At 37.1% G+C, this 13,730-nt stretch overlaps 1 protein-coding gene across 1 annotated transcript; it reads left to right on the forward strand.

Moving 5' to 3' along the window:
- Nucleotides 1–6,619: 6,619 nt before the first annotated feature.
- Nucleotides 6,620–9,835, forward strand: RB195_021129 (uncharacterized protein; the record flags this gene model as incomplete). The annotated part of the gene is made up of 11 exons (XM_013449451.2): nt 6,620–6,741; nt 6,793–6,894; nt 7,008–7,194; nt 7,680–7,814; nt 7,871–7,996; nt 8,378–8,442; nt 8,921–9,038; nt 9,092–9,197; nt 9,264–9,421; nt 9,627–9,697; nt 9,760–9,835. The coding sequence occupies 11 exons, from the start codon at nt 6,620–6,622 to the stop codon at nt 9,833–9,835; spliced, it is 1,266 nt and encodes a 421-aa protein (XP_013304905.2).
- Between the last annotated feature and the right edge of the window lie 3,895 nt (nt 9,836–13,730).

The following is a 13,730-nucleotide window of genomic DNA, read 5'->3' on the forward strand; positions in this document are numbered from 1 at the left end:
CACTAGCAAATATCTTTTATGACGAATTTTCCCTCAGCTTTTACTGATATAATACTCCGTAATACTGTACTGTAATACTGTTGTACTACTCCCTAAATTTTTTTGCTGAGAAAACACGAAATTATGTCCAAGAGTTTAACTTAAACAGGACAAGTAAGTAATTGAATATGAAAATTTGTTATCTAATTGGTCTAATCCTCGCATTGGACTGGATCCTAATCTTTTTACTTTTTTTTATTGTTTTATATTTTTCAATATTTGCGCAAACAGCTCTTTTCTATCGTTGGTGATTTTTTCCGTGTGGATTATGTTTGCTATTTCAGTTCGTGTGTGTCTTTTTGTTTGGAAATGCAAAGTTTTTAGTACTCCCCTTGTTTATGATAGAAAAAAGTTGTTGTGGAAAGAAAAATAAGTAGTCTGAAGGTGCATCAAACTATCGTTTCGTTTCTTTCTTTGTGGTGTTTAAGGTGAGATCCTGACCATGTTTTCGCCCCGTAAAAGTGAGGTCGGAGGAGGCTAGGCCTCACAACTTCAAATGAGCGGGTTGGTGTCAGAGGGCAGTGTCACGACTTTCACGATGCTGAAGTGGTGCGCCAGCGCCAGAAGGCAGAAAGATATGGTGGCACGAATCCCACATTGTCAGACTGTGGGTCCACGCCGATAAGTATCAAAATTGGTAGAACGGGTTCTTCAGCAGTGATGACATGAACGTCATTTCGTGTTCGCACATCATCCTTTGTCCATTGTTGGAGAAAACGACTAGAAAATCTAATAATTCGAATATTGTTTCCAAATTGTAGCGGTATCGAAGGATTATAGACGTAGAATTAAGTTTGAATATTCTCCAAGTGAAGTACGGACTCAATTAGGAAGAAACCTATTAAACTTTCATCAATGCTTGAATTTCATTGGAAAAAACAAGCGAAAAAAGCGTTGTTAGGAGAAAAACTTCAATTCTGTTGCAAAAAATTGCAGAAAGTGACACTACTCTTAGTTTTTACTGAATAGTGAAGGCGAACGAGGTGAGAACCCCAGGAAATCTGATGTCCGGCTGTACCGTAGTCGGATCATTATTGATGTTCAGATTATGTTGATTGCCCGATCAGTTGTGTTATCATGATTTTTACGAGTGATGCTTGAAAACGTCACTAATTGGTCAAATTTTTTTCTGCACCATCGTAAAAGTATCCCATTTAGTGCAGCTGAATGTTTTTGTTTACATTTCTGTGCGTAATTTAACCCGAACCCATTCAATGCCGCATTTGCTATCTACGTAAAACAACCTTCAGGAGACATGCTTATGCTCCATACGATTTGCACAAATTTTCTTCTTAAGTCAGTGGTTCAAATTTTCTATCGCTTCTCTTTTTCTTTATTGTGCTGTCATTCTCGCCGAGGATTTACTTTTACTTAGGAGTAAGAGCACATCAACTCAGTTTTTTGTGGAAATCACAATGCCCCGTATTTTCGCAGAGTAATCCACCATTTTGCGTAGCTCTAGGGTTTTCTTTACTAAACAATAAATTAATTCAAAACAGCACATAACTTTGCAGTGAAAAAATGTTAGTTATGATTGAAATCTTGTCCCTAGGAATCTATTGTACTTTATATCAAAATTCTGGAAGAGGAGGCATTCTACTTTATTCTTTATTCTTCATTCCATAACAACTTGGGAGAGCTTCAATTTTGATCCATTAGGGTGAAGTATAAGTTAATAAGTTTCTAATTACATAATAAAATTGCATTGTCCAGAACCAACCTTTCATTCAACGATTTTTTGGGATACTGTGGAGGAGCTGAAAACCTCAGGATCTCTTTCGCTGCTTGCACGGCTCAATTCCACTCGTCATCGCGTTTTCATGTCCCGAATGACAGCCCAAATATTGTTCTCGTGGACTCTAATTACGGCCAATAATGATGACAACGTTGGCAGAATTCTAGCACTGCAGCGAATCTGGTTTTTATTCTTGCTTTGTTATCCAGAACGAGCTGTCGTCATCCTATTTACGTTTCGCGAAAAAATTTTGAAAATGTGAGACAAAGTGTTGCACTTTGAGAGCATTTTCTGAAGGAACCCTTCTTTTTTTCTTTTTCCTCAAGCGCAACTTCAGACAATTAAATTGGTAACTTAGGATAGGATACTAGGATAAGCCTTCATTTCATTTCTACGAATTCTGATGTTTTCGCGGAGGGACACGAAATAATCAGCGATGATCTCTAAGCTTCAACACACCGGAGTCAATCCACGCCTACTCGAGTTAAACACGAACGGCAACCATGTAACATTCTACTCCTCTTATCTCTTTTGAGCTGAGGATAAATTTGAACGCTTTGGCGCAGTTCTTCTCTTTTTTCTTGGGTGAAACGAACTTCTTCAGATTTATGCTTAAGATCGAATTCTTTATAGCTAACATGTAGAAAAAGTCCAAGATTAAAAGGATTATTCCCATAAATTTCAATGCAGTATCAGAATTCTTTGCTTTGTTGGTGATAACGCGGTTATTTTAACGTCGTTTTTGTCTAAATTCAAGATTTTTATCTCCTATAAAGTGCCAGATATAAAAATTCAGGGTCTCGATGAAAATGTGCTTAGTTTCAAGTCGTCATAAAGTGATTCATATTAATTTCTTTTGAAATTTCTATACTTCTAGCAAAGCAATAACTAGTTCACTATCAAAATACTTATGATATTTTAAAATCTTAACAATATGAGTTTGAAATACTGGAGGATCCATGAAGGAAGAAAAAACCCAACCTTTGCCGCTTGTAAAGTAACGTTAATCCGTTAGACTATTGTTTTGCTTGTACTTCTTCAATGTTAGTTATTTTCAAACTTGTTTACAAAAATGTTTTCTCTATCCGTACATAAAATATGATTAAAATCTCTAACTCTTATAATGCTTGCTTAAATTGTTTTCGCTGTAGCATCTGCACCAAGCTAGTTCAGGAAAACAACCATATATTGGCACACATCCATAACAACTTAGTGACGTTAGCATTTCATGCGACAATCCGAACGTTAAATTTGCTTCCTTTATCTACACTTTTACAGCATTTTTTAAGCATGTTCCATCAAACATTCGGAAGGAAATTGCGCTTAACAAGTAGAGAGCCTAGGCAGCTTCTCACATTCAGTTCTCAGCTTCAGCTCATAGACTTCCATTTCCTGCATTTTGCCGCTGCTGTTGTTCCTTTCGATCGCCAGTCGGGCACCAGCAGAGCGTAGTCCAAGGCCCGACTCCGACACGGTTCCATATTATTATAATCCGGGAGGTTATAAGTTCAACTATGCGCTGTTATTTCACAGAGAACTGGGAGGAAGTCAGAAAATAAGTCCTCTTAGAGCTTAAAGGTGTTGATTAGCGGTTTCTAACACCGATAACACTTGTATCCATGATCTTATCGTTGCAAACAATTAAGCGCCTCGAAGAAACCGTCACCACTTCCCTTTTTGAATTTCTTTACAGTAATAACTCCATCTTTATCTACTTCTCCTAGCTTCACTTTCCTCCAGTCTAGGACATAGCGAATCCGCTCTATGACGAGAATTCTTTCGACACATTGATTTATTATCTATTTATGGGTGAAAATCCTTGAAAATGACACAAATGACTACTAAAGCTGGATTCCTGATTCCCGCTTTTTTTTGAGCCGCCTGACTGACATCTTTATTAGCAACAAGCCGCTGTTCGTTTCAAACCTTTTGCAGACACAAAATAGTCGGCGCATTTGGCTTGGAGAGCTCTCGGAATTCTCTTTTTTGAGGATTTTCGGGCACAGATCTACGAACGTCGTTCGCTTACGGTTGCATTTCGTCCAAAATATCAGACGAGACGAATCTAACGCATATCAACTGGGATTAAATCATTATTACATGAATAGAATCATGCCTGCTCACACCTTACTACTTCTGGATGTCACACTTTGAATTTTGACCTCATGCCTATGTACTCTTACTGGATATACTATGCATCACTTAGCTGAATGAGGGTAATGTGCATCAGTTCAATTCTGGATAATAGCTGAATACATAAAAATCAACGGAGATCACTGCTCAAAGGGGCTGACCCTGCAAAGACAAAGGTGAAACGAGCCTCTGAATTTTTCTTTTAAATTAGCGCCACTACTGTTTCGACTTCGAAATGGAACAAATTAGAACGTTTCAAGAATTACTGGTCTTAGATCATACAAAACAAACAGAATTATAACTGCTGATTAAATTAATTAAGAATTAAGTTTCCGTTGTATTATATTTTACGAAAAATCTGTAATATTTTAAATCTTTTACAATTTTATAAGAAATTTATAAGAATCTTTTACAAATCTATAAAATCTGAACAAATAAAAACCACGGAATCTTCTCTTTTCCATGTTTTTGTGTTTCTCTTCTAACACTTCTATAAATTGCAGTAAACATTATGGGACTGGGTGTTTCAGTTTGGTTATCGGTGCTCCAACTGTCTTCACCATCCGTAATTATCCAGTAGTTTGTGTCTGTTGCACAATAAGGTTTACGGAAATTACATGCTTGTCGCGTAGTCAAATTCAGGCGATGTGAACTGCTTCACTCGGATATGCATATGTTTGATCTTTACACTCTAGAAGCATAATTAGTCCTAGCTATACGCGAGTATATCTCCGGTAATGTCACACGAAGCCTTCCTTCGTCCATTTCCGAGAACTTTTCACTCAATATCAATACTCACTCCAATCAATATACAACACTCTTCTAAAAATTCCAAGGTTTTTCCCCATTCACAACAGTTGACTGGTAATTTTTTTCAGGGGAACGGGTAATGTCACATATATAATGTACTTGTGGATTTACCGTAACACTTCTCGCCACTCTCATCACAATTTCTGTCCGTAGTTCAGCCATCTTGTTCTAAGAGTTATTTTGCGAAGAGTAGCCATTTTCGAAGAATAGTCATTCTTCTTCCTCTCCATCCACGCACGTGTTCCGCATTTCTTTTCTGTTGCACTTACAATGCATTCGAATTTAATTTTGGTTGGTTGTAGTGTTCCTCGCTCGGCTTTTCTCTCCATGATTCCAATTATGATAATCGGCAGAACTCTTCCGGAATCGCCTATTCGTGATCTAACTGTTCAGTCTCCTTAGAGTCTCCTAAGCTTATTATTTCCCTCGTGGACAGATGTAGTCGTCTCCTGACACTGTATTGAAAGGCGTATTTTAGTGTTAACGTAAATTAATGCAAGCAGAACGAACGACAGAGCGGTTAGTGAACAAATTATGTACCATAGCCAGAATTATCACTTTTTAAAGTCATCCTAGAGCTCAACAAAATGCACATCTTTAAGCGTAGCCGTAGCAATCGTTGTGAACATATCAAGCGTTGAGCAAATTGCAGCGCTGGCCGTGTGTCAAATAGCGTTTCCGGACCTATTTCAGCTACTTCATGTGTTCACTTCTGGATAAAAACACATCAAAACAGCTTTTCCGACATGTGATGGCCGTAATTTGTGGGGAATTAATTAAGAAATTCCTTAGGTATAGTAAAGGTTTTGAAGTACGTCGCACTGCCGCATAACAAAATCCTCAAAGTGACGAAGAGTGATAGCATCCTGAATGAGCTTTTCTTTTTAATATCAAGACGAGTGGGGCCACGTTTGAGTCATGTCATTGAGACGAATAGTATTTAAACTACTAAGTGTGGACGTTTAAAATAAGGACCTTTATTCTCGTCTTTCTTTTCGTTGGAGCATTTTTTTTTGCTGTTGTTATTTTGAAAGCTACAGTTTCTGGTGATGCCTCATCACTGTGTCTAATTTCAGACAGAGTGAAATCAAGAAATTTCATTAATTTCTTGATTTCACCCAGTCAGAAGCAAATATATATCTTTTATTTTGAGTTTCTTCCTAGCATTTGATTATCATCGTTAATTTCATCTTCGCCTGCAGAAAATTTGATTAATGGTTGTCATCACCAACTCTACATGAACTTTTCAGTTCCCCATGAAACTCCAGTTTTTGTTTAAAGGTTCGGGAAGAAAAAAATCTTGTAGGAGAAATCAAATGCTAAAAGTGTGTTTTCTTTCTCACTTAGCGAAAAATTCCCAGCGAAGGAGCAGTCCGTGTTGTCCCGCTGGATCCAGAAAGCTGTAGGCCCTGTAGTAAACCCACAGCGAAGTCGTTGTTCATCATATTTTCATGCTCTTATTGAATTTCTTCATCTATGTATATAGTGGGACAGGATTAATCGATAGTTGACTTGTGTTTGACGTAGGTCCCATCTTGATTTGTTTGATAATTTGATCTTGCTTCGGCGCTGTCGACGGGATATTGGACGTTTACAGCAATTAAGTTGCTCCGACGAGAACTCACTGCCCTGAGGCACCACATAGATGAAGAAGGCACATCGAAAGATCCATGACTTACGTAATACTTCTGCGCAATGAGGTAGTGGGTAAAAATGTTCATGACTTCCAGACCCTCCCCGCAGTTACACTAAACTCAGTAGCATCTCTATAGCAGAAGCCATTAGATAAAATTGTACATCATCATTTGTCTCCCAGACTACAGCGTGATTCTCGTCGTGATTTCTTCTTGTTGCCTATAAAGACAATTAATTTAAGATTTTAAAATATTGCCATTTTCAGAGATGGAGCTCACCTCTTTCGTGGATGACAATAAGATGCTCTACCTTCTTGGCGGTACAGTTTTTGTCGTCTCTATCGTAGTGACGACATTTTTTGTGAGAACAAAAGCGAATCGTTTGAATTGGTAAGTATCGTGGATATATTTATCGGAATAAAACAACGCTCATCTTTTAAGGTTCGAGCAGAATCTTGTAGAAATGTCTATGGACGCGCATCATTACCATTGCAAATCGTTCAACAGAACTGATACCGAAGAAGATACAAAAAGCATCGATCAGTCAGTAACCTCTGAAATTATCACGGTTTTTAGCAAAATTTAGAATTTTTTTATTACACTTATTTTTGTAGAAATTTCCAAGAATGTTGTCTCCAAAACATAGTAATTTATAGATTCCGCGAGCGTGTTCAGCGCCACTCACATGGCATCCTTCCGGTACGAGATCCTGCTGCCGAAACCAGCCTTCCGACTGGTGATGTCACCGAAAAGTTTGTTATTCCACGATTTTCACGGACAAGTCAAAGCATGTTTGCGAATCCACAACAAAGCCAATTTGATCGTGGATTATATCAGTGCACAGTTAGTTGATTTTGTGTTAAAATTTCAATCAGTTCTCCTGATTTCTCAAGAAACTAAAAAGGGACCCATTTTATTTTGTAAAATTGGTGTTCAAATTCGGATACCTGAAAGTTTATGCGATACTACAAGTGAGCTCTAGCCCTTAACGAGTACTGCGGGAACATTGGAATCCAGTGTTTTCCGTTGTTGCTGTTGACATACCGATGCCGCTACTGCTATGTATTTACTTCTGCCTACTTTGACGTTAAGGAAAGTGGAACGAGTTGTCCAGGATTCGTGCTCTTAGAAAAATAGCACTCAGAAAAATGAAGATCTTTTTTGATATTCAATAAATCTCGAATAAAGCGAGAAGCTGATCGTTCATTGAAAGTCGAGAAAAATATGTACTCGTTGTTGGGAGCCAAGCAGGGCCCATAACTCCGTTCAAAAAATTCCTATATCATAATTTTTTCTTCCTCTCACGCAGCAATTTCCACCATATTCAGCCAACTGATGAATCAGCGTGTACAGATGAGATGGGAACATCTGGATCCATACAGTTGAGTATGTCTTTGGATGCAAATCTGGGTCTGCTCACAGTATCTCTAAAGCAGGCGTACGATTTGCCAAGCAAACGACAAGTGAGTGAAAGTGCACCCTAATATGTCAAACACCAGGAAATCGGACCAATTTCTAGGATGACAATCCAAATCCGTATTTCCGAGTGGCGCTGGATATCCCAGATGGGACGAAAACACAGCAGCAGACAAAAACATTCCGTGCAACAACCTCACCGGAAATAGGGGAAGACTTTTATTTTCAGGTCGGTTTTTCAAAACATCCACATATTCATGTGCAGAAATAATAAATTTATAAGCCAATATAATTGAACAATAATTTTTCTGTTCATACTGAACGAAGGTAGAGGAAAACAGCAAACTATAGTTTACTATAGTGGTTAAAAAATGTACCACTATTTCGGCATCTTTTTTATCGCCAATTAATCTCCGCAGCCTTACACCTCCAGGGACACTTCTAGTTGTTGTTTTTTTTTTTATTTATTGAAGAAAGCTAGCCAATCTTATAAATACAAGTGTACTGCTGTGCATAACATAAGTGAACCGAATATCTATACTCTTTGTTTTTATTTCTTGGGAAAACTTGTGAGGGACAAGAAGGTAAGGTCCTATATTTTTCTCTTCAGATTCCTGCTGCTCATATTGCTTCCTGCCGTTTGGAAATTATGGTGTATGATTACGATCAATTTAGGTACGTGGATTAGTTAGTATTACCGTAATATTATTTCTGAGAAGACTGATTCAATTAATTTCTCTACCCCTCCTTGCACACAGTTAACCTTTCGAAATTTTTATGCATTGAAGACCACAAATATAAATTGCAAGCGTCTTTTTTTTTACAATTTTAATACCATTTTGAGCATTTAAAACATGCCTACGCTGAATTCTTGTCAACCGAGCAGTTTTCATTTCTATGAGGGAATGAGAATTTCGACTTGTGCTCGAGATTCGGTCGCTGTTTCTTCAATATGAGATGAGAGTATATTCTTATTTGGCATTTTTGAATACATAGATATACTGTACAAACAAAAATAATATGGTATTTTATAATTCTTGTGCGTAGCTGAAATGTCATCAGTATGAAATTACTCTTGATGGTTCTACGAGAAAATGCAGAATGTAAATTAATAATCTACAGTATCATGCACTTCAATTCTTTTTTATTCCAGCGTCGACGAATGTGTGGGTTATTGCTGGCTTACACTTGGCCGTCTAAGTGTTTCACTGGAGAAAGAAAATCCAACAGTGTTTTGGGCAGAAGTGCTGCCGTACGACGAAAATGGAGGGGTAAACAGCTGCAAATCTCTTTTTCGTTATCTCACCGATCTCAAAATGTTCAGTCTGGTTTCGGGGAGGTTTTGTTTTCACTCGCATATTTGTCTCAAGCACAGAGACTCACCATGAACATATTTAAAGCTCGAAATTTGCGATGTCGAGGCGATGGAGGTATCACTTACCCTTCTGTCACATGCAGCAAAGATAACATGAGGAATTTTTTTTTTTATTTTCCAGCGATCTCGATCCGAGTGTCGCTGATTGGAAATGATGAGAAACGGTTGAAACGAAAGAAAACCGTATCAAGAAGAAACGTAAGAAACGCACAGTTTAATGAGTCGTTGACCTTCGGTGTTCCAAAACGATCGCTGTGTGATGTTTCCCTCGAAATTGAGGTATGCTTTTGAAGAATTAGAATGATACATCCTTTAAGCCCTTTTCAAAACTTGCCTCCAAATCCAAAGTGACTTGGAAATTCAGAAGTGCGCAGAAAATCTTGTACTGACGAAGCATCACCCTTTTCATTGGTGTTCTTCTGGAGTTCAAAACTTTTATTGGGTGAAATTTTGGTTTCTATATTCTAAAATTGTTTTTTGGCAGGCTATGCATGAATCAGGGACGTTTGGTATGACAACAGAAGTAATTGGACGAATGGAACTCCCCCTTCACAGGTATTATTCAAAGATATTGCATTCCATGCTAGTATTCCATTTTCTCCATAACGTAATTACAGGTGCAAGGATCTATGGAGAGCAATTATCCACGAAGAAAAATCACAAGCGCGATGGTATCCACTAGAGGAGCCTTGATTCGGCATTTTGCCTTATACATTAATACATATAATGTTGCTACATTTGTTTTGTGAGAATTTTTGGTAGAGTGTTAGCCAGAATCTATTTGGGAAAGAACCGCCAGGATGTTGCATCTCAGTCATGATTTTTGCGGCTGATCAACTTAGATCTTATTTTCTTCTCTCCGTCGAAAAAAAACTCATCCATACATTCCTTACATCCACTGTAATTCATTCATTTATGCTTGATTCTTGAAAAAAAAAAGCTTAGTCTTTTTTAGTGATATTCTGTAATAGTAATATTTCTGTAGACATCATTGTTGCTATAGTAAGTCTAGTCATAACAAATAGGAATTCTCCGTGGTCTCTATTAAAATGTTCTACTCCGGGTTTTTTTCTCCGTCTATCTATTGTGATCTGATCTTAGGGTTTCCTCGATTTTGCCCTGTTGTAGGATCTCTTATTTTAATTTCTGATATTATTTGACATTATAAGACAATGGGGATTGATATATCAGGAATAAAACTATCTTCATCGTTTCTCTCTTCATAAATTGGGCTGAATTAGTGAATCGTTTATTTATTTATTTTTTGTTTGTCGTTTTGAATGCTGTGTCTTCGTAATTAGGATTTCTACGTAAATAGACAAAAAAAACGAGAGTCATATTTATTTAATACTATTTTGATTCTCTCCTACACACTTATCAAATGCAATCAGTTGACTTGTAAGAAAAAAAAGATGCTTACGTAAATAGTGTGGATACGCTCGTTTTATACGTAATGAAACGGTACAAATGCTAATCAGGGACCTACAGTAAGATTACGAAAGTCAAGATTACTGTGAATAATAATACATTAAGTACACTTACAGTACTACACTTACACTTCCAATTCGGCATAAAAATGTAAAATAATGTAGAAAATAATAAAACCAAAATATTTTATCAAGACAACAATTTTAATGTTTAAATCATTTCACATGAATGTTTTAAAATGTTATTTAAAATTAGAGGCTCATAAAGGAACAATTAATCCCATCTTTTGTTAATTTTTCTATCTAATGGACAATTTGTGACACTCAGAAAGTGGTCTCGGACAGCGCCAGAATTATTGAAAACAGTAATAATTTCCAGTCACCCTTTAATGAACTTGATTCAACACATTGAAGGTTTCCTTGCAGCACACATTGAAGGTTTTCTTTTCCTTGAAACATAAATTAGAAGAGGTTTCCTACCGACACATTTGAAATTTCAACAGGATGTGGACCCGAATAATCGAAAATATTTTGTGTGTAAAAAAAAAAAGAACTTTTTCTTCTATTATCTATTTCAATTTCAAAACAAACGAGAACGGATTTCAGCAGAAACAAAAGATGTTTATATAAATTCAAAAAAAAAAAAAACATGTTTCCACAAAACCCGAGGTGGAAGCAGAGTTCTTTTGTCAGGTATATTTCATTCCGTACTCCAAATCGTTTGGAGCGTAATCCAAATAAAGTCGGAAACAGGATCTAATTTTTGGCTATATGGACATGATCGTCTCCGTATCTTTCATTCTCATTAAAAATCTTTTTTTTAAAACCTTCTAAAAAAACATACAAAATCACCAAACAAAACAATGAATGTGACAATTCTGAGTTCAGTGTTGTGTGATTCAGATGTACAGTCAGATTCATTTCAAACTATATTAGGAATTCGGAGATGAGTAATCCAGAAACAGCGACTGCGCGGGACCAGGTTGGTACGTGACCGCCACTGAGCGATGTATTGACTTCCACGCAGACGTAGATCGAAAATCAAAAAATCAGATCAATTTACAGTTGCAAAACTAAGCGAGTAGTACTCGTTCTGTTTCTCAACGATTAATATCACCTTCAATAGAAGTAGGGTGTACAGTTTTCGGATTTAATGTTGTCATCAGAAGGTGAGGGTGGCGATTACACGACGACCGTATTCGCCATCTATCGGTCATCGATCGTCCAGTGGTTTGATCTGCGTTTTATCATTTTCGTCGATGGCAGCGCAGTCGCTTCTGGGCGACTTACTTTCGAATCTTTTTTCTTGGGTGTGGTCGTGACTTTACTTGTGAAATTCATAAAATTTCTCTTTTCCCTATTTGTCTATTTATTTATCTTCTTTCATTTCTCACCAATTCTCTATAGGAAGAATGCAACAAATTTCTTTACATTTCGAAACAAAAAGCGTAATCAACGGCAATTACAGTAGACCGAATTGCGCCCACCACTCCTCGATTTAAGGAACCTTGGAAATAATCTGAAAAAATGCAGGTTCCTTTGTTTTTTGTTCACTTGTTTTTCTTTTTTTCAAATAATTCTATGTCTTTATAGCGCACGATCGCGTTTGTGAACGATATGGATATTTCTGCTAAACCCACTAACTTTGGAACTCGTCCAACTATCCTTCAGCGCTACAGCAACTGTTGTAGGTCGGTTTAGTTTCATGAGTTTACTCATTTTTACTTCTTATCAAACTCCAGCTACTCATTCCTATGTTCCAATCCAGTGTGGAAGTTACAAGTAGTTATGTTTTCTTATTCTACTTCTAGCTGACTTGACTTTGTTGGAATACCGTCTTTATTTTACTTCGCTCAGTTTTCCTTTTTTGAAAAAAAAATTGAAGAAGAAGTTAATGAGGAATTTTTGGTCAGCTTTCTCAACCAGTGATTTAGATTTAGAGTGGATTCCACCCCTTGTCACTGTCACCATCATAATTGTTTCTGTGTAAAATAAGTACTTACGACCCTCTGTAGCGCTAAAAGTTAAAGGGAGCTAGGTGGGAATTGTAGGAAAATTAAGAACCTAAAATGAATGTGGAGCGCAGTTGTAATTGTAGCGCAGTAGAGACGAAAAAAGGTAATGGGAAGTATTGCCCATGTTCGGCTGTCTTTGAATCTCGGCATGTTGAAACGTAGTTTTAATTGATTTCCTTGAGCTGTAGCCAAGATTGGTATTGATCGTCTTCATTAAACAACGGCTAACGTTTCGACGTTATCGCCTTCGTCAGAGCATCATTAGCTAGACTTGTTAACGCAGCAGACCACCACGTCACGTTCACCAGGTAATGGGAAGTGTGAACACGAGAGCTCCTCAAGGAAAAAAAATGAGAAGAGCCAGTCCATAGCATAAATGCAATATTATTTGCCAACACCTAGTACACCTTGACTGCCGTTGATTTTCGAACTGCTCAAGCAGGCGCCAATAATTTTTCCATTTAGAACAAATAGGGCGGACAGATTTTTTTTTCTCGACTAAAAATCCATCAATCCTATTCATTCTGAATCCACATGTATCATATTCTGGAAAATTTAATTATGGTCGAATGTGCGTACATATTGCCGAGAAGCATTCGAAATCCTTGAGAAGTATATATTTCTACACATCTTAATTTTATCAAGTTTTTGTTGGAATGGCACTTAACTTATTTATGTACAAAGCGAGCAATAATTCTGAGATGGTCCGTGAATACATGCAGTAAGTGTTCGATTCCTCTCTTGAACCGCTTTGAACGCTGAATTTTTAGAAACACACAGTTGTTGCATGTTATTACGTGCAGTAGAAAGCTCAGGTGTTGGTGAGCGGCTCTGAAATTGAAGAAGAATAATGCCTGTTCTGTAATTGCACAAAAAATAGACGGAAAAAAATATATAAAAAAATAAATAGATCCTCAGTGATGCCCTTATTTCTTGAAGTAGATAACTAAATAAATCGGTCCCCTAAGACCTAAACATTAGTCTTAGAGGATCTATAACATGTAAACTAAAGTTGTAAAAGAAAAAGTAAGATAAAGCGTCCAGAAAGGAAGATTCCAGTGTGTGCCCCTCTTCTCTCTTAACTACGATTTCCCCGAATCTTCTCGACTATTTATTATTTGAACTACTTAGTGAGCTATCTTAGTT

The sequence above is a fragment of the Necator americanus genome, chromosome X, assembly GCF_031761385.1.
Source record: "Necator americanus strain Aroian chromosome X, whole genome shotgun sequence".
Lineage (NCBI taxonomy): Eukaryota > Metazoa > Nematoda > Chromadorea > Rhabditida > Ancylostomatidae > Necator > Necator americanus.